The sequence below is a fragment of the Sciurus vulgaris genome (assembly GCF_902686455.1).
Source record: "Sciurus vulgaris genome assembly, chromosome: 11".
In the NCBI taxonomy this organism is placed as follows: domain Eukaryota; kingdom Metazoa; phylum Chordata; class Mammalia; order Rodentia; family Sciuridae; genus Sciurus; species Sciurus vulgaris.
Genome location: NC_136472.1, coordinates 24,524,473 through 24,547,336, shown reverse-complemented (window position 1 = coordinate 24,547,336; position 22,864 = coordinate 24,524,473). Strand labels below are relative to the sequence as shown.

Here is a 22,864-nt window from a genome sequence, read left to right as displayed (position 1 = left end):
GAACATTGTATAGATCTGAGTGTGAAAGAGTGGATGTTTAGACTCTGGTCCTCTTGCATGGATTATGATAAAGTCTGTTAAATCCAGCTCAGATCCCCTCCACTGGGCTAGGATGCCTGTGAACCAGCTACTGAGCCCATGAACCAGCTACTGTGAGTCTGGGCTGCCAACAGTTGACATCCCTGACACTCTCTGGACAATTACACTAAGGAAAATGCAAGATTCTGTCAGTGCTTGTGACCCACACTGCAGGGCCCTGAAGTGGACAATAAAACACTACCACAGGCCTACAGAAAGGATGGGTCCCCTGTCTCCATGTGAAACCATAGTACAATGCACACTCCAGAGTTATCATGGTCCCAGAATGACACCAGACTCCCCCTGAACTTATCAGCTTCCCCACCCTGCTTCCAAATGTCACCTTCATAGAAATTCTCACCTCACATTCTGCATCTATAGACTCAACACTGATATGGAAAGAGAGAGGCAATTCCCAAATATTTGCTGGTAATTCACAAGAGAAATGATATGTTAGAAAGATAAGAAACAGTATTTATGGGTGAGATCCAGGTTCTGACTTCCATCACTAGATGGATGAGGGTACTGAGAAGATGGCACAGAGAACTATGAGACTTTGCAAGTCAAAGAGGCTTCTCCATGTCAAGTAGAGTGCCTTCTTACTACCAGTTGGTATTTTCTCCCCACCCCCCCATCAAAGGAATATCCTACATGGCCTGAGGAAATTATAAAGGCCAAGTTGCTCTGCAAGACAATATTGTCTCCCATCTCCCTTCTTTACTTCCAGACTTATATCTAGATTCAAGTCCCAGCAGGACCCTAAAAGAGATATAAAGTGTGACACACAAATAGGTGCAGACACTCCAGAGACTTACATGATTTCATCATACAGGAACACAGGGACACATGACATAATACATATTGAGAGTGTGTCATAATATTAGAACAAACATACATTTAGATCAGGCCAAATTTATTGTTACACGCACAGTAATCTAAGTTTATTGTTTTACTGTTGCACTTGATAGAGTTAGGAAGGATTCATTTTGGCTATTAGCTACCAGAAAACCAAAAGGAAATTTTCCACAGTGAGTGAAACAGAAATCCTTAGACATTCTGTATCTTAATATGAGGAAGGGACTCAAAGGCTTAGGGGAATTGGAATGTAGCTCAATTTACCATTTAAGATCTACTCACCCACCCTGGAACAGAACAAGAAACATATTTTTCATCACAACTATGGGAAACAAATTTGTGAAAGGAAAGCTATTATCCTTAAATAGTTCTGTAAATGTGATTCCCTGTTGGTGAGATTCTATGGTGAGAACTATGGACCCTGAACTGATAAACCTAAGTACAAAGTGAGTAATTATATCAAAGGTTTGCAGTGACTAAGTGGCAGTACTCAACTTTCAAAGGTACTGGGGATGTGATTACCATTATGTAAAACAGAGTTAAAGCAAAAATCAGAATAATGTGATTTAGGAAGAACTAGTTGTGTATAATAGTGGCAGAAGTGAGATATATAAAAAATGTAATCTATTCTTTGTTTAAGCAGAAAAATTCTGCAATAAGTAAATGAAAGCAAAAATTGAATCACAGGAACAAAAAGTCATGATGCATAAATCAACCTCCAGCCTTGAACCAGTCTATAGATTCAGAACCCCTGAGTTGAAAGTGAAGTGGATCTACTTGAGGTAGGACCATAATATGTTGCCAAAAATTTATGTTTAAATTTTTCTCCCAGTCTTCTCCAAGAGGATCTAAAACCTTTTTCACAGCAACTGAGCAGTGCAAGTTTAGACATTGCTGGACAACTTTACTCTGGTTAAAAACTAATTCATGGACACCCAAAACATCACTATCCTTTGCCTGTGCAAAAGTTAGGTTGATATGGGTAAATTGAAGTCAATTACCACAAGCTTAATCAGATAGAGGCTCCAATTATAGCTGTGTACTAGACATGGTTTCATTGCTTGAACAAATTAACATATATACCTGGTCCAGCAGTCAGAAGATCTCATGGAGTTCAGGTGATTAATGGAAGTAATAACAGGTTATTTCTTTTCATGGAGTAATTGGCTATTCAAACTCATTTGGTGGCTATTTCCCCAATCTTGAAATACAAAATTGAATGGACTTAGTACTGGTAGAATCTCCACACTGACATCATAAACTATGTAGTAAAGAATATTATGGTGGGAATGGCAAAATGGAAACCAGTAGAACTTCCTCTATCTAGAAAATAGTCCACCAAAAGAAGGACTGTATTTAGGATAATAAATACCCTATTGCATTACACATATAAATTGTATTCCTGAAAGAATTTCAGAGGTTGCTGTATCATGAAATCTTGAAAGATGCACCAGTAGTGATTATTACCACAAATTAATTCAACTCAACTATTTGGCCTATGAAAACAACAGATGGCTATGAGAAAATGATAGTTCATTACCATAAGCTTAATTAGGTGGAAGCTCCAATTATAGCTGCTATACCAGATGCAACTTGGTTGCTTCAACATATTAACACATTCCCCTGGTACATGGCATGTAGCTGGTGATCTGAAAAAGTCTTTTCCTTACCTTCCCATAAAGGATCACCAGAACAGTTTGGTTTCAGCTAAAAGGGTGAGCAATGCCTACTTCAGGGGTATGTTCATGCTCCAGAATCACATCATAACTTAGTTCACAGGTATCTTGTTGACTTGTTCTTCCTCAACATATCATTCTGGCCTGTCAGATAGATGATTTTATGATGATTCTATCTGTTACATAAGAAGACGCAACTACTCTAAACTTACTGTTCACACGTTTGAGTGTGAGAGAGAAATAAATCTGACTAAAATTCACGAACCACCTACCTCTGTTAAATATCTAGGAATTCAGTGGTGTGAGTTATGTCCAGAAAGTCCTTCTAAAGTGAATGATAAATTGAGGCATCTGGCCCCTCATAAACGGAAAGAGGCACAATTCCTAGTGGATCACTTTAGATTTTAGAGACGACCTATTTCTATTGGGATAGATTACATCAACCTAATTGCACAGTGACTCCCCCACCCCCCAAATAATTCTAGATTTTAGTGGGGCCCAGAAGAAGAGAAGTCTCTATAATAAATAGCAAATTTCTGCCACATAGACATTATTATTCAGATAATCCAATTGTAAGTGAAATGTTAGCGATATAGATGGGTCCTGAAGATGAATTTCAATATAAGACCTTAGGAACTTTGAACAGATTCTTGGCATCCATCATTGGTAGCTGTTACCCTTTTCAGATACAGTTCTTGGCCAGGTTCTCCTTTCCATCTCTATATTATAATACCTGATATACTCAAAGTATATAGAGGGAAGTTAAGTTTTGGCTCAGAGTTTTGGAGGTTCCAGTCCATTTTTAGTTGACAACATTACTTTGTCCCTGTATGAGGCAGTACCTCATAGAAAATGCATATAGTATAGAAACATTGCTTAGATCAAGGCTAGGAAGTAAAGAAGAAAGGGAAATAGGTTGGAATCCCATCCTTGGGTATTTATATCAAGTTAAATACCTGATGTAAACATTATACATTATGAAATATGTATGGAAATATAACAGAGTACACCCACTAGTATATAATATAATTTGTATAATTTTTATCAGTTCAACATAAGATAAAATTAAATAAATAAAAATCAAATGGGCAAAACCTTGAATCAACATTTATCTGAAGAATAACAATGATCAACAGCTAAATAAAGAGAAATCCAAGTCAGTAATTCAATAATCATCCGGAAAAATGAAAATTCAAATCAAAACAAATTATCAACTCAATTTTATAGGAAGTATAATATAAAAATAGACCAAAAATCAACAAAACAAATAGAGGCAGTGAAATAGTGAAAAGGAAAAAAATTGTCATTGTTAGTGTGAATGCAATATTGGTTCTGTCTCTAGGGAAAACAGTGAGGTCATTCCTTTACACTATTGAAAAAAAAATAGAGCTATACATAATCTAGCAATGCTATTTCTGGGTATGTAGTCAAATGAATTAAAATCAAGATCTCAAAGTCATATATGCACTTGAGACCATTATGCATTGTTCACAATAGTCAAGATATGGAAGATCATTGCATAAAGAATATCCAACATTTGTTTATAATGGAATACTATTCAGGCTTAAAAAAAAGAATTCTTCTATTTACACAAAAATGAATGAATGCGGAAGATAATATGTTTAGAAGAAAAAAGGTCTGGCCTGAAAGGAAAAAATATTACTTGACATTTATCGAATAAATCTATAATAGTCTGACTCAGATTCAGAGAGTGAAATATCAGTGGTCATGAGCTGAGGGAAGAGGAAAGAGAAGTTGTTAATCAAATAATACAGGCCATTTGTGCCACTGTGTTCTGGGCTTCACTGTCATACTTCAGACTTCTGTGTTGCTCTAATGTGTAGGTACTGAAGATCCCTAGGACTGCTCCTGGAAATGGTGCCACACAAGAAAGAAAACATTTGACTCTGGATTTTCTGAGTCTTATTTATCTTCCATAGCATAATATTCTCTATTTCCATATGTTTACTGGCAAATGCCATAATTTAATCTTCTTGATGATATCCAAGATGGTGGACTAGAGGGAGACTGCCTTCCTTGTTGCTCCATAACTTGGGTTTCAAGCAGAGGAAAATCTGTTTCTGAGGCAGTATTTGCTACTCATGCATCCCTTGCTGTTTACCCCATCCACCTCTGATCACCTTCAATCTTCCAGCATATCAACTAATTTTTGAGTGCAGATTGCTCACTGACTGCTGCCTCTCATTCTCCATTTGCCCATTTGTCTGCCTGTTGTCCACCCATCACCGGCCTTTCACCTACCAATCACTGAAGTCTCCCTGGTGATCATCCACCAGTAGCCTGCAGAACTCTCACAGACTGCTAGTGGATTGGCAGCTGGCCCCTGTTGCCTGGAAGTTCACTGTCACACTACCTGCAGGTATGGTTACACCTGGCCACTGCCATCTTGGGAAGACAGCCAGGAACTGCAGGACCCCTTGCCTGACCAACCCCAACCCACACATACTCAGGACCCACACCCTGCACAATAGCTCCCCATTTGCCAAAATGTTTGGTAGCCAGTGTAGTCATCTTGGATTATCCTGGAAACAAAAGCTGACATCTTTAGGTGTGGCCATTTCCATCTTTAGACACCTGCTGGAGACTGGAAGCTTGTTGTCAGATACCTCTCATGCATCAGGCTACTGAAGACTGGGAGGTTTGAATAGTATATGACTGTTATAGTGTATATTATGTTTTTCTCCATTTTGAAAAATTTTAAGTTTTTATTTCTTTATTTTTCTCACTCTATTTTCCTTTTGTTTACCTGGTTCCTCAGAGTATCTTTCTCACTTTTCTCATGCTAACAACCAAATTCTTTAGATCCCACTGTCATTCTTCCTATGATCTAGTACTTCATTACACTCTTTTCTTTTCTTATCACATTAACTGTTACATCCTACACCCCTCCCCATCCTCTTTGTCTCCATTAGAAACTGTAGACTTCATTGCAAGTATACTGATTATACTGTCAATAATAATTGAACTCATCCTCTCTGTTTCTTATGACTATATTGTTAACATCTTCATAGGGGCTATTCGGTTTAGGGCTACATATTGTCTGTACTGGGTGCTGCTAATATTGCTCTCCCTGTTAAAGAAGAGGTTTTAGAAACCTGCAGGGCTACTATATGCCTATAGGGGGAAACTGCAATACCCCATGTACACACTGCTAGAGGGGAAGATATGGGAACAACATGTAAAAACAAGGGAAGAAAGTGTTCCAAACAAACCAAGATTCTATACTAAGAGAATCCAATGACAGCATGGTAGAAGAAGTGTCAGCAAAGGAGCTCAGAATATTCATAATTAAAATGATTTGTGAAGCAAAGGATGAGATAAGAGAGCAAATGCAGGCAATGAAATAAACAATCGAAAGAGCAACTGCAGTAACAAAAGATTATTTCAACGAAGAGACAGAGATTCTGAAAAAAACCCAGAAATCCTTGAAATAAAAGAAACAATAAACAAAATAAAAAACTCAAATAATATAAAACTTTAGCTGCACAACACAAATAAGTTCTAGAGGTCTATACATATTAGTGTTTATGCTTATCTGTACTTTCTTCCATACTTAAAATTTTGCTAGGATAATAGATCATATGTTGGGTTTTATTATTAGAACAATATTAATAAACAAGAGATGAGGGACCCTTCTGAAGATAATAAAATAGGTGATTAGATGATTTTATGATTTAGATTGTTGGGACAGGTTCATATATTTATATCCATCTCTGAACAGAAAGTTTTATATTTTATATGTGTATATTTTTCTGCATGTTAATTACACCTCAAACACGGGTTATTTGAGAAATGATAACGAGATTCTCAGTCTTTTAGTAAATTGTGTGTATATGTGTTTAAACATTATATACATGACAAAGACCTGTATCTGTGATATTGCAGAGTACTCTCAACTAAATAGGAGGAAATTAAGAACAAATACTTTAAAATTATGCAAATATATAAATAGAATTTTCACAAGATATTATCATTAATGAAAAATAAGAATATGAAAGCAATGCCTGCAGTTAGTCATCTGGAAATTTTAATTTAAAGCCAAGACAATTTATACATTTGTACTTCACAGAATGACAGAATGGAAAATAATAAACAATGCCAAGTGACAAAATATGGAGAGATTGAAACTCTCTTTCTGTGTTTCAAGTATCTTTCCAAATTTGTCATGCTGCTTATTGTTCCACACTGACCAGACCATGAGACCATGGATAAGTAACTTAGAGCCTTCTGGGGTTCTGGCTTCTTCCAAAACACTATGAAAATTAGGAAAAGCAGTTTTGGAGTTATCTACTTAAAATGCCTCTCATTAAAGCTATGTCTTCACTGCTTCAGCTCTCAAGCAATCAAGATGAGTTTTCAGAAAGGTTTAAAAATGGTAAGAAGAAAGAAGTCCCTCTGTGACAGGCATCATTAGGGAGCCTGAACCACTGGTCCCCAGGCTGAACTTAGGCTGCCATGCTGTTTACATGGCATTTAGCTAGCAACTCATGTTCAGACAGGGAGAGGCAACTCCCATTTGTTTATGTTCTAAGTGCAGGGAATAAGATCTATATTTAAGCGTGGGTGATTTTCAAACATAATGCCAAAACATCCACTTCTTTAAAACAAAGCCTCTCCAACAAGTGGATAACAAATTCCTGGGAGAGGATACACAGTTATAAACAAGATACCTGAGATTTTATGGGAACACTTTCAATATCCTGATAGTGTGAGATGAAAATATTCCTTGTTGTAGTCCATGTTTCCAGAGCAAGACTCCTCATGTGTGCAGAAATCCACTGAAATGCTTTTCCTCTGCACTTTCTACATCCTGCCCTGATGGACCAGAACCAGGTAATGAGGATCATTTCTACATGGTGAATCAAGCAACTCCATTTTGAATTCAACCTCAGGATTTCTGTGAAGTCACATTAGGCTTATGTGAGACTGAAAGATTTAAACTCATAAAGACACATCCTTAAAAGTGGTTGATTTGGTATAGTATTATATGAGCATTTTTTCTCAATTCCATTTTATCTTTGACATCAAAATATGCTTATTGCAAGAGGAACTCATTTGAAGATGGATTTTTGCCTGAACACACCGAAATGCCACAAAAATCTTCTAGAACTGCAAAGGTAGGTTTTCAACACTTGTGATGCTTACTAAATATTGTTATTTTTCATATACAGTTAACATTACTTTTCTATATTTGTAAAATACAGTCATAGAAAATCTCATCCTTATCCCAAATTTTCAAAACACATTCATAATACATTATTAGTCTAATTTAACATTGAATGATTTGAGACTCACAGAGACCAAGCACTTTCTAAAACCCAGCTGTCTAGCACTAGAAACCATTATTTAGTGAAGACACATATCAATGAATAACCTAACAATCTTGAAGATGGAAACAATATTAATGCAACTCTCATATAGAAATGACCTAAATATGATTATTAATGTTCATAAATTATCATTTGTTAGTCCAAGCACAGGCAAGTAGGACTTTTTCTGGTGTCAAATCCAGTGTATAATACAGGTCTCTCTGACTTGTTTAAAAGTAATCATGGAAAGCATTTCTCCTCAGATTGTTGTACGGTCAAAAGTTTCTCTGTGACATTTCTCAAACTGTCAGGTTTGCTTCTCTGCTGAATGCATGTACATTTATAAAAGTTGATGAAATTTCCTTTATGTATCTCCAGAACTGTGGTGGATATATTCATATAACAATCAATTCTCTTACCAGATGATGAGGTGGTATTGTTTTTCTCAGTTTATAGATGATAATATAAGTGTGTGAAGTGTCAGAAAATGCACCCATGTAAGAGAATCTGCAAAAAGAATCTGCAAAATATCTTAAAACACATGAAATATTCAGAAAAAAATAGATAATATTATTATTGTTTTTAGAACAGTAAACATTAGTCTCTGACATCATTTCATTAACTGTTAAATGTACAAAATAATGCTGACCACAAAGGTCATTCTAACCATTAAAATGAATCATGTGTGTATAGTACTTGGCACTTTGGAATACACAGAATTCACATTAAAATATTTCAACATTAACAATTACTAAGTTCTTAAATTTAGTAAGTGCATATTATGGGTTATTTTATAGTATCTCTTTTGTGTTTTATCATATTTCCATCATTATTTATGTCAAATATTTTAATACTCTGATACCTGGAGCTGCTGCCTCTGGCTTCCACTCTACTGAATTTCCCTCAGCTTCATCCAGGACACATGAAGCCCTATATGAGCCAATATTCCCCTTATTCAAATTCCTTGGCATCCTTTCATTTATTCCCAATTTTCTTTTGTCATTCTCCATTTCTTAATAATAAATAGTAATTTTTTTTGCCTGTATATGGATATTTAGTACATTCATCTTTTACCTTTCTTTTTGGTCCAAGCTGTTACTGGCATAAAGTCCATTATTTCAATTCAGACTGAAAGTCATTCCAAATATGTAAGTGTACTCAGATACCTATAATCTGGTTTACAGAATCCTTCTCTATATACTATTTTCTAATAATCACTCTTGAGGCAATTTGACTAATCTTCAAGAATTCAGAACCCTTTGTTACATCTCAAAAATAAAGAATTGCAATCACAAAAATAAACAAATGTCATAATATTTCACAATTCAGGGGTTTCTGGGTATTTAATATTTATTAGGGTGGAAAATTTGAATAAATCCAAGGTTCTATCAACTTTTTCAGGTAATATAATAAGTTTCCACAAGAAGTACATGGAGTCTACAAACAATGTGACAGAGTTTGTTCTTCTGGGACTTACAGAAAACCCAAAGATGCAGAAGATTGTATTTGCTGTGTTTTTGCTCATCTATATCATCTCTATGGCAGGAAATTTGCTCATCTTGATCACCATCACTGCCAGCTCATTGTTGGGATCTCCCATGTATTTTTTCCTGGCCTGTCTCTCCTTTATTGATGCCTGCTATGCCTCTGTCAATAATCCTAAACTGATTAGAGATTCACTTCAGGAAAAGAAGACGATCCTTTTCAATGGATGTATGGCCCAAGTCTTTGGGGAACATTTCTTTGGAGGTGTAGAGGTCATCCTGCTGACAGTGATGGCCTATGACCGCTATGTGGCCATCTGCAAGCCCTTGCACTATGCAACCATCATGAACCGGAGAGTGTGTATGCTGCTAGTGGGAGTGTCCTGGATGGGAGGCTTTCTCCATGCCAGCATCCAGCTCCTCTTCATCTTCCCACTACCCTTCTGTGGCCCTAATGTCATAGATCACTTTATGTGTGATCTGAACCCATTGCTCAATCTGGCCTGCACTGATACCCACATTCTGGGGCTCTTTGTTGCTGCCAACAGTGGGTTCATCTGCCTGTTAAACTTTCTCCTCCTGCTTGTCTCCTATGTGGTTATCTTGCACTCCCTGAAGACCCATAGCCTGGAGGGCAGGCGCAAGGCCCTGTCCACCTGTGTCTCCCACATCACAGTGGTTGTCCTGTTCTTTGTTCCCTGCATATTTGTGTACATGAGACCTCCAGCAAATTTATCTATTGATAAAGCAGTTGCTGTATTCTATACCATGATAACTCCCATGTTAAATCCTGTGATCTACACTTTGAGAAATGCTCAGATGAAAAATGCCATTAGAAAATTGTTTAGCAGAAAATTTATTTGATAATTGAATGTGCCTAAGTCACAACATTGATTCAAGAGAGGAAAGGATGAATGAACATTTTGCAATATCTCAGCAAAATATGATTGGAAGACCATGAGAAAAGACTGTTATTCTCAAAATCTGCATTGAAAGAAATAGGAATAGGTTCAGACAATGGAGACAACTTAACCCTGAATAATCTACTTATATTGCAAATTTCTACTTAATTTGGTCCTGTTTTTTCTATCTTTATCTATTTACATGGATTTATGTTTTCCTTCTAATAAAAAGTAATGATATAAAAAATATTGATATTGATCGATAATGCCTATAACACTAAATCAGGTAAACACTGCTATTACCCTATTTTACCTTACAGAAATGGGAGTTATCAGAACAGATGTACTGATGATTCAGCAACCAGATTACTGATTTTCTGGATCATATTCTTAGCTTCTATAATTCACTGCCAGTAATGATGAGAAACTGTTCATATAATTTTACTGGTTACAATTTCTGAGAAAAGGACTGTACTTACCATATTATAATACTCTGACTATCTATAATTAAAAATCAACCCATTTAATTATTTTTTGATATTACTTTATTTATCAAAAGAAATGTTCTCATATTTCTAGTAATATTATAGTATCTAAGTACTTTGGGAAAAAGACAACAGGCCATTTATTTACCCTACAAGTGGTAAGAGATTCACCCCTGTTTCTAACTTTCCTTTGTGCCTTTAGAACTAGAGTATTGCTCATGTCACTGCCTGCTGATAATCCGTTAGAAATAGGGATGACTTAAATAAAAGTGTACCTGGATGTCACTCTGCAATTCCTGTTTACTAAAAGTGCAGTTATAGTCCATAAATTGCTTGCCTGCTAGCTACCAATATTTTCTACAAGTAGTACAATATTTGATACCTGATTACATATTAAATAAATAAATAAAATTATAAGTAAAAAAGTGAATACAATAAAATGTACACTAAAAAAGATTACAAAGGATTACAGGAATTTTTTTCTACATTTATTTCCTTCAGATGAGAATTCTGTAGAGAATTCTTGATTTCCCTTTAAATGAAACAAAAATGTGTTTAACTCTCAAAATGAGGAATGGGATACAATATGGAATTCAGTTTAACAATATATGAAAAAATGTTTATCTTCATATTCCCTTAGGAAGACACCATTCTTCTACAAATGTGGGCTATTTATCATTTTCCTGTTACTTCATGGCTATATTTCATTATTAAAAGTTGTTTTCATAATGTGTAGGTCTTTCTACACACAAAGCAATTGCAGGATTAAATACTTTTCAGGCAATTCTTCTTTCACTCATTAATAAAGTTTTGTGCCCAAGAAATATATTTGGCTGTACTTCTGTTGTGGCTTAAAGTATAAAAACTTCTTCCTTTATAAATTTAAAATCTATTGAGAGACTCCCAGGTACGGTAGACAGGGTGTTATAAAACCACACAAGAGGAATCTGGGACATGGGTCAAGAAAGATTCCTAGAAGGGAAAACATTGAAAAATCACCCCAGGGATAGGGTGGAGTCAGTAGGGTAAATGGGCAATATGAGGATAAATCATTCCTAGGACAGGTAGTAGATACACAGGTTAAGAAAAACTTCAATTCAATATAGTCATTATTAAATGATTTATTCATTCAACACTATTTTCACCAAAACTCCACTGGTGCCAGTCATCAATGCTGCATACTTACCTAGAATAAAGCTATATTGTAACTCCTGAGACTCAAGAGACAGCAAAGGGCAAGATCAGGCAAGGTCTCATAATACTGTTAAAGCTTAATGGTCAGGATCATGTGTCAAACTTTGAAGGAATTTTTAATCTAGCAAGTAATGTACTTATAGTCTTGTTTTATGAACAAAGGGAAAAACAAAAGACTATCATGAAAGTACAAAAAGGCTCTGCCCCTGGCCTCCAAGCTGACCACGTTATGCAGAACAGGGGGTACTCTGAAGCTGCTGAGGCCAAAGCTAAAGCCAGACTTCACTTGGGACCCCAGGCTTTCTTCCCCCATATTGGCTTTTCTGACTTCCATATGTCACTTGGTAAAAATCTTCAACTCACTTTCTGTATCTATAGAACACACATTGACATGAGAGGGAGGAATTGTTACCCAAATATTTTTAAAAAAAGAAAGTTGTAGACAACAGAACCGATATATGAGGAAGATTAGAAAGATAAGAATCATCGGTAAGATCCAGGTTCTGAATTCCATCACCAAATGGATGAGGGAATTCAGAGGATGGAAGAGAGAGAAATATACATCTCTGCAAGTAAAAAAGGATGCTAAGTTTCCTGTGCCCTCCCACTACCAGTGGGCTTCACAAGCTTAGTTCTTAGTTCATTTGAGACAGTAAGTTATTATGTAAAGAGCAGATAGAATATAACACTGAGTCCCAAAACTAATACTGATCCCAAACAAATGGAAAGGGTAAATGCAATACTATTAAAGTTAAAACCCATCATGGCTATTTCAAGACTGGTGGAACTGATTTTCTGAGTGTTCAACAAATAAGACTTGGAGGAAAAAAAGAAGAAAAGTAAAAAGTCTTAAGAAAACCACCAATATTTTGACCAGTGCCCTCCAGGATCATCTGGACCTAAAGAACAGTGGGAACCTTCTAAGTTGATCATATCCAGGAGCAAGAATACCAAGGAAGAGCTTGAGGTCCCACAGTCCTCTTCAGAAGCTTACCACCAATGAAAGAAAAAACTCTAGGGGCCCCACTTCTCAAAGATCCCAGTATCACCATGAGGACCATGCCCTTAACACATAGGCCACTGAGGAACATTCAAAATCCCAAACACATTAGCCACCAAATGGACATGTACCCTGATCTAACCATCATGAAATAGATATCATCTTATCCACAAATACAATGCTGGGCCTGCATATCTCTGCTCCATCATGAAATGTAGTGATATATGTTTCTTCAATTTTTAAAAGTAAGAAATGTACTCAATAGACATTTGTTGAAAGATAATCAAATGGCTAACAAGTAGAAGAAATGGTTCTCAACATTAATATGCATAGGGAAAGGTAAATTGAAAGTACAGAGAAATACAACCTTGAACCTATACATGTGGCTATTATTAACAAAAAAAAAAAAAAAAAAAAAAAGAAAGAAAACCAGAAAAGGAAGAATTGGAAAAGATGTGTAAAAATAAGAACACTCGTAACCTGTTTGTGGCACTATAAAATGGTTGACTTGTATGAGAATTGTTCCTTTAAAAATAAACTACTTGGTGATCCAATTCCATTTTGTGCATAAACACAAAATAATCAAACTCATGGACTTTAAGGGATGTACACACATGTAGATAGCAGCCTTATGTGTAATAGCCAAAGCACATAAGCAATTCAAGTGATCTACAACAAAAGAATGGGTAAAAAATGTGATACCATGGAATATCACCATGGAATATCACCATGGAATATTACCCAGTATTAAATTAATGTTCCAATGCTTGATACCACATGGCTGGAGCTTGAGAACATTGTGTCAAGAAAAATTAGCTATTCACAAAAAGTCTAATGCTGTATAAGTCCATTTACATTAAGTATCTCAAGTAGTAAAATTTGTAATTATTTTCATGGGAGATATTTTATGCTTCTTTATTTAGTTATGCAATATTTTACATATTTAGGCACTCATGGATATTTACTTTATCCCTTAAGCTATATTTCAACATTATGTTATTTATTTTGATGTCCAAATTATTTATAGCTTTGGCTGTGATGTGTTCTATCTGCTGACTCCAATTTCCCTGTCATAGATGCTCATTAATATATGTTCATTTTATAATTCCTTACTTTCTGACACTTCATAATGCTCAATTGGTCATGTAATTTGTGCCCCAGACTTAAATCAGCCATTTCATCAAGAAACCTTGAGATTTCTATTGGGGACTGGTACTAATAACAATACCAGGAGTCTAAACATTCATTGTTTCTTATTCTATTAAATAATGGCACTTTAGTACCTTTAAATTAAATGGGCCACCTCTCTCTACCACAACCTAAGACAAATTAAAGGTTGATTCATTATCACATCTAGTTTGTGTTTCCTAATTGGGAGGGTAGGGACACTTTAGATAACAGCCTTCCCCCAGATTACTGTGTTCAGCCTCATTTGTGTATGAAGACTCCTCCCAGGATGGCAAAAAAGAAGGCTTCACAGCCAGAATTCCATGTGATCATGAATTTAAGGAAATGGGTGAATCTGGGATTAACTTAGCTTCTCTTCTAACATGTAGATGAGAACCAAAGCTTCAAATTGCAAGTCCAAAGTGATACTGGTTCAGACAGAATTAGAGAAGCATTTTTAATTCTCATTTAATAAATGACTTGAAAATTGCCTTGGGAAGAAAAAAGGGCAAGAAAGAACTGCACTTGGAAGTAACTTAGTCATATTTACTAGTTGCAGGAAGATAATTTTGTCAATGCCACAGCCAGTGTCTGATGCAAAGGAGGCACTTGTGGAAGACAGAAGTGTTAGAGACTCGTCTGAGAGCACTACAATATAAGGGAAGAAGATGGAAATAAGAAGCATGCTCAGCAGTTGCTGATGGACATGGGCACTACTCTGTGGGTAAGGAATACTGGGAGAGGGAGATGAGAAGCAAATGAAAACAGATATTGCTGCATTCCAGGAAAATACTTCATGGTTCACAGTGGTGATGATGTTTTCATGGAACACCACTGCATTATATCTGTAAGAAATATGAACATATAAAGCCCCCTTTCTTATGTTGCTTCATTGTAATGTACATCTTTCTTACGTACCTATGAAATTTACATGTGTGTATTTATTTGATATTTATTTCTGTTTGAGTGCACGTGGAAAATCTCAGGAAGGCAAGCAAACCTGTAGGTAATGGCAACGTGGTAGTGCATAATGTGATTAAAGAACACCTGATCTCTAAGATACCCCTGCAACTGACTCACCATCTCCATCAAGTATCTGGATCATAATGTTGCCCTGGGAATACCACGGTGCCTCCTGCCTACACCAGAACACAATTGTTAAGGCTAAATTTTATGCCAGTGTGAATAGACCTTCTCTGAAGGTAAGAGCTTTATTTTTCATGCATCAAGAATATAACACATTTTCACACAAAAGTAGAGAATGACATTTTAAGTGCAATTAACCAAACTCAGACTCAAAGGTCAAGTGTTTTCTCTTATATGCAGAAGCCCAGAGGAAAATAAAGGAAAGGAGGGGGTGAAACAATAGGAGAATATAAAGAACCAATCAAATATAAGTTAATAGATGATCAAAAAGAAATCATAGTAGAGAAAAGAGAACCAGAGATGGGAGGGAATTCAGGAAGGACAAGAGGGAGGGAAAAGGGGGGATTGTGAACTGAAATTGATTTTCATGTGTGTATGAGTATGTTGTGATAAACCCAATTACTATCTGTAACTATAAAGCCCTAATAGCAAAGAATATAACACATTTTCAAATTTTACAATAGTGAGTACTTTTTAAAATTAGATCCTCTGCCAACCTTCTCTTCAACTCAGAGACTGTGAACACTTTGCTGTTTTGGGTACCCTTCTAATAGGATATACATATAGTTTGGTATATATTATTACTATATCTTTCTCATAAGGCAAATTCACTAAGAATTTATTCCTATTGTTATATCACAGGCAAAGACAATATATGAAGAATCTCCAAGTTTTAAATATTACAATACATACACAGTATTCCAAATATGCATTTCCAATGAGATAGTGTAATGTAATCATAAAATAAACTATTGATGTAACCATAAAAAAGAAAAAGAAATCAGTTATGTGTGCTTTGGAGGGTAACATTTTTGTTCACAACAGAAGATTATGTTATGTAAATATAGTTTGTATGTATAGTTTCTTTTTTTTTTCTCTTTCTTTTCCCTTCTCCAGTATGGCTCTACATTTTTTAAATTTTAATTTAGAATATTTTTAAAGACAAGACCCATGTGTGTGTATGATATTTTAACATCTGCATAAAAGCATCGTTCATGATTTATTCAGTCTCACTGAAACTGATATGGACACTAAGTTATTACCTATCTCACTGCCAAAGAAAAGGCTATTGAGAATCTCTTTGTGACCATGAGTGGCTATATATATTTTAAGTATTTATTATAAAAGCTATTATTTGTAAGTATTGAAAATTATTGCCTAAGAGATCATGCCCACTTAACTCCCTACCAAGAATATTTAGGGTTAACTACTTGACAGAACTTTGACATTACTGTTTATTAAAAAGACATTTTTTTAAAAAAAATCACTGTTTTAGTTTGACCACTGAAGATGTATCTATTGGAACTTTTAATTTCAATGTACTTGTGAATAAAAATCAAACTTTCTTATCATTCATCCTAATAAGGGAAAGGGTATCCTCTAAAACTGGTACTTCGCCAATTCTGTATTTGTTCTGCTTTTTTTTTTTTTTAAGTTGACTTGTGGAATCCATTTAAAGTTGAAGCAAATATGCTTTCTTCTGGCAAGAGATTTTTTAATATATATAATCCACTTCAGAGTTAATTTTGCTTTTGACTGCGCTATTATTTGGAGAACATATGTGACAAGGTTCATAGAAAAATTTATCCCATATTGGTATAGTCAAAATAAATGAATTGCCATTTTATTTCTACCTTTTCTTCCTTGAAGTCAGGATATGGAACATCTGATAGTATCAATTATAATTTCATTGAAAGTTTCAACCATGACTTGGTGCATTTCCTGCTAACATTTGCAAAAATTCTTATTGCTTAGTCATGAACATGAAATTTGGAAAATATTCTGATTGGTGTATTTTCTCTTTTTTCCTGTATTATAATGTGTCTCCTGGGGTCTTAAGAAAATCTACTCAAAGATTCTGAAATATAAAAAGTAAAAAGAATAATTTGTTTGGATAACAATATTATAAAAATTATATAGTTTAATGATAGATGCTGGATTTGGACATGAGAAACATTAGAGTGTTTTAAGATGTAAAGTAAAAAGTGATTGATTTAGTTAAAGCAAAATATTAAACTAAGTCTTGCTGGACCAGAGCAACTGTCTTATTCATTCATAAAATTTTGTTTATTGTTTTAATTATTTTCCTATTTCTTCCCTTCTCTTCTCTTCTCTCTCTTCAGGAAGGCAATTTAAAATGTTTAGAATGCCATTTATTAAATGTTCAGAATATTTATTAAATAAATATATTAAATTGCATTAACAGGTTCAAGAAGGTACTGAGGTACCTTCATTACCTCTCTGTTTCTCTTTCTCTATCCCTCTCATTGTGTGTGTGTGTGTGTGTGTGTGTGTGTGTGTGTGAATGCTTAGACTCCAAGAGAGGCTATCTCAAATGTTTAAACAATAATTATTCTAATGTTCAACATGCTTATTCTATAGCTACATTTTATGGGACTACCAGGTTCAAATAATGTAAAAGTCTATTGAGGTAAATCTAGCTTAAGTGTTTTTTAGATTTGCAATGCAAGACTCTGCCATTGATAGCTTCATGCTGAAGACTAATGGATCGCATTCAATTTGGAAAGTTGCCTACTCACACCAAATCCAAGAAAGCAATATTTAATTTGCTTGATGAAGCATTTGCTTTTTTATTACATTTTCTATGTCTTATTTAATTATTATCATATCCAATATGGAAAATGAGTGAAATAGTTGTTAGGAATTCCATATTATCCAGTAAAAAGAATAAAAAAGTGACTGGAACCTATTGGGAGTTATCATTAATAGCATCCATTTTAAAGTTGCAATTTTATGACTGAGAATATGTATTCAACTTCAAAATTTAGTATTCATTTCACAATTTTTTAAATTTCTTCTTTGCAGATTGTTTCCAACCTGTGATGTCCCCACATCAACTGAAACCATGTGGGAAAACAGTAATGTGACTGAGTTCATATTGCTAGGATTGACACAGGATCCTCTGAGTCAGAAAATGGTGTTTTTAATCTTCTTAATTTTCTATGTGGGAACTGTAGTGGGGAATACACTTGTTCTTGTGACCATCGAATCCAGCAGGACACTTGGAAGTCCCATGTACTACTTCTTATTTTATCTGTCCTTTGCTGATTCCTGTTATTCAACATCCACAGCCCCTAAGCTAATTGTGGATGCTCTCTCTGCAAAGAAACTCATATCCTACAGTGAGTGCATGACACAGATCTTTGCATTGCACTTATTTGGATGCATGGAGATCTTTGTCCTCATCCTCATGGCTGTTGATCGCTATGTGGCCATTTGTAAGCCTTTGCATTACCCAAGGATCATGAGGAGGCAGGTCTGTCTCATCTTGATTATTCTTGCCTGGATAGGGTCTTTTATGCATTCCATTGCTCAGGTTATCCTGGCCTTGAGATTGCCCTTCTGTGGACCCAATTTGATTGACCATTACTGCTGTGATCTGCAGCCCTTGTTTAAAATCGCCTGCACAGACACTTATTTGCTGAATCTGCTGTTGGTGACTAACAGCGGGGCAATTTGTTTAGTCAGTTTAACAATTTTAACAATCTCATACATTGTCATACTGTATTCACTGAGAAATCACAGTGCAGAAGGGAGGAAAAAAGCCCTATCCACTTGCACGTCTCACATCATTGTAGTGGTCTTGTTCTTTGGCCCCTGTATATTCATATATACACGCCCCCCAACCACATTCCCCATGGACAAGATGGTGACAGTATTTTATACTATCGGAACACCCTTCCTCAACCCACTAATCTACACACTGAGAAATGCAGAGGTGAAAAATGCCATGAGAAATCTATGGCATTCTAAAATGACATCGGAAACCAAGGGATGAATTGAGGGTTCACCCTCATATGTATCCAGATATGATATGACTGAATCTCTATGAATATTAAATATGATCATTTCTGATAATTGTAAGAGTAATGTGTACTTACATATACGTTTGTCAGTTCTTAATTTTGTTAGTTGAAAAGAAGTATGAATTCCATGGTATCTCTCTTTTTTTCTTTTTTAGAACTAATTTGGAAATTAAATCATGAAGTTATAGAAAATATTCTCTCTCTGAAGATTCTCTTCCTTTCCAGTCACTGTTGTTCTAGGGCCTGACTACTCTACATTCTAAAATCATGTACCTGATTTCCTTAGAGTTTTCTGTGTTTTGACCTCTGACTGTAAATATCCCTCACATATTTAGTCTGACTCCTTCCTTCCCTTAGAGTTCCTTTCTGGCACTTGTGAACATGAACTACAAGTCACATCAATCTTCACTCTGGTTTGATGAGAAAACATTTATTCTATTAGAGCAGTTGAAACTTATTAGTATAGATAAATAAAGTCAGTCAGTTCATTGTGTTTTTTTCTTCACTCTGTAAGGCATCCCCAGTAAGGTAGAAGTGTCTTTGAACACTCTCAAAGAAATTTTCTGATGGTATCAGAAGAACTCATGTCATTTATGACTGGTTTGTCTTTAGAAAGTTCCATCCTTTTAAATAAGAGGCTCCTTTGATATAAAGTTATTCTAAACTATATATTTCTTTTTGCTAAACTAATCAAAACATTGTGAGTTTTTAAAGAACTGACTATAAATGGAATTGAGATATTCGGGGTTTTTCTCTTTTGTTTTGTTTTTTACAAAATTAGTGGATGTGGGGAAAGAGGCACACTCTTACATTGCTGGTGGAGTGCAAATTGGTGCAGCCACTTGGGAAAGTAGTACGGAGAATCCTCAGAAAACTTGGAATAGACCCACATTTTGACCCACTCCTCAGTTTATACCCAAAGGACTTAAAATCAGCAAACTACAGTAACACAACCACATCAATGTTTATAGCAGCTCAGTTTACAATAGCTAGATTGAGGAACCATCCTAGATGTCCTTCAACAGATGAATGGATAAAGAAACTCTGGTATATATACACAACAGAATACTATTCAGCCATAAAAAGAATAATATTATGGCATTTGCAAATGAGTGGATGGAATTGGAAAATATCATGCTAAGTGAAATAAGTTAATTCCAAAAAGCCAAAGGCCTAATGTTTTCCCTGATAAGTGGAGAATGATATATGGAGGTGGGAGGGTGGGGAGTGAGAGAAGAGTGGGAGAACTTTAGATTATGCAGAAGGAAATGAGAGGGAGGGGGGTATGAAAAATGGTGGAATGAGACAGATATTATTACCCTATGTACATATATGATTACACGAATGGTATGAATCTACATTGTGTACAACCATAGCAATGAAATTTTGTACCCCATTTGTGTACAATGAATCAAAATGCAGACTATAAAAAAATAAAAGATAAATAAAAAATTAGTGTTCAAGACTTGTAGCAAAACTTCTCTAAATCAATTGCAAATAAAAGAAAAACAGTGATTATTTTGAAAGCTAAGTAAAAATTGGAAATACAGAGATACAAGGTATTTTCTCAGACTGAGGAGCAGAAAGGTAGAACTGATGTGAGCCCCAAAATGATATGACCTATTGTCTTTGAAGTGAATGATTTTGATGAAATTACCATGGACATTCAGAAAATATAGCACTTGTGTCTATTAAATATTCATTGATTTCAGTGTAGAAAATGGTACCACATTTTTAGTAACTATTACCAATTTGATAAGTTTATTTTTTATACTGCCCCTTATAATTTAATTGAAAAATTCTTACCACTATTCACCATGTCCTACTGCCACAACTGTTTTAAAGTAAATTCACGCATAAAGACAGAAGTATACTTTATAGGGTCTGCAATGAATTGATTATGTGGTAAACTCATCTAATCTACTCCTATGTAATACAAGCCACATACATAAACACACACACACACATACACACACACACACCACTGTGAGGCTCATAATGCTTTGCATTTTAGAATAATAAATCAAAATCATAGGTATAGAAAAAATATTCTAAATTGTACCTAAAATATAGAGTAAAATGAATAGAAGATTATGCAATGAGAAGTAGACATCTAGAGAAAGAAAAATGGTTTATGCAATTCAAAGCACCATAAATATGTATGATTATTATTTGTAATTTTAAAAATGAAAAAACAAAACTGTTAAAGTGAAGTAAAATTAAAAATAAATCTAGGATACCATACACATCCAATGAAAAATTTCAAAGTGACCAGATCTCTCATATCAGTACAACTAAAACTATGAATTCAAACTATCCTTTCACTTAAAGAATAAGTAGAGGGGCTAATATGTATCCAGTTCTTTTTGTTATTGTTGTTATCATATAATTATGCCTCCGCAAACAGTACAAAGTTTTCTGTTTCTATTAAGAAATTACAAATGAAAATCTAAAGTTTAGAGAAATGTATAAATTTCTTGATATTGCCCTGCTAATAATCAGAAAAAAGTTTTTATTTTTATTAGTTTCTAAATTATATTTGTTACCATTATTTATTGTGTTGTTTATTATTATTTATAATTATTTGTATATTGGGATTGAACCCCAGGGCACATTACCACTGGGCAACATCTCCAGTTCTTTTTATTTTTAACTTTGAGACAAGGTTTCTGTAAGTTACTGAGGGTCCTACTAAGTTGTTGACATTGGCCTCAAATTTGCTGTCCTCCTGCCTCAGCCTCCCCGGTTGCTGGAATTACAGGTATGCACCAAAGTGCCTGGCAGAAGTAAGGTTTTTTAGACCACTTCCTTTAGTCTCCAGTGTGAGTGAAAATGTCTATACCCTATTTTATCCTTAATTCAAACATTACTGCAAAAGTCCTAAAAGACTGGAAACTTTAGATGAGCAGTACAGTGATTATAATTAGTGCATATTTTAACTTCAAGAAGGGTAATACAATGTAAGAGTAGAACTTTTGAAGTTAGACACCTGAATGCAAATTCTATAATTCTATATCTAAGGTGTCTTAACATCTATGTTCCTTTTTTACCTTTTTTTAGGTTTTATTTTTATTTTAATGAGTGCATTAAAGTTTTACATATCAGTGGGGACCATTGTGACATAATCATATGTGCATGAAATATGTCTTGCTGCTTTTCAGTTCTCACTGGCTTATTCCTTTCCGCCTTCTCTCCCTCTTTCCCCATTTCCCTACCTGTACTCTAACTGGTCTTTCTTCTCTGCATTTGTTATTTTTTAAATTGTTGTTTTATAAACATATAAAGGTGGAATTCACTGATGCATTCATTTATGCTCATAGCGTTATTTGGTCAACTTCATTGTAAAGTTCCTCTTTGTTTCAATCATCTCTCATCTCCCGTCAATCCACTGATTCAATTACTCCATTGATCTCCCTTCTATTTTCATGGGATTCCCCCTTTTATCATCTTAATTTGCTATAACTTCCACATATGAGATAAAACATTTGACTCTTGACTTTTTTGAGTCTACCTTATTTCACTTAGAATGATGTTCTCCATTTCCACCCATTTACCCACAAAAGCCATATCACAAGTACACACTTCTTAATGAGTGAGAAAAACTCCCCTGTACATATTTTCCTATTTCCTTTATCTTTTAAGAATTGAAAGTAAACAGATTCCTAAATAAATAATCCTTCAATAAAAAAGAAAATCTCAAGAGAATTTTTAAAAAAATGA

General features: G+C 34.9%; 2 protein-coding genes across 2 annotated transcripts; both read left to right on the top strand.

Moving 5' to 3' along the window:
- Positions 1-7,690: 7,690 nt before the first annotated feature.
- On the top strand, positions 7,691-19,583 carry LOC306638891 (olfactory receptor 4C11-like). The gene is made up of 2 exons (XM_079102341.1): positions 7,691-7,747; positions 18,144-19,583. The coding sequence occupies exons 1-2, from the start codon at positions 7,692-7,694 to the stop codon at positions 19,114-19,116; spliced, it is 1,029 nt and encodes a 342-aa protein (XP_078958467.1). The 5' UTR covers position 7,691; the 3' UTR covers positions 19,117-19,583.
- On the top strand, positions 9,370-10,287 carry LOC306638494 (olfactory receptor 4C46-like; the record flags this gene model as incomplete). The annotated part of the gene is made up of 1 exon (XM_079101742.1): positions 9,370-10,287. The coding sequence occupies one exon, from the start codon at positions 9,370-9,372 to the stop codon at positions 10,285-10,287; it is 918 nt and encodes a 305-aa protein (XP_078957868.1).
- Positions 19,584-22,864: the final 3,281 nt, after the last annotated feature.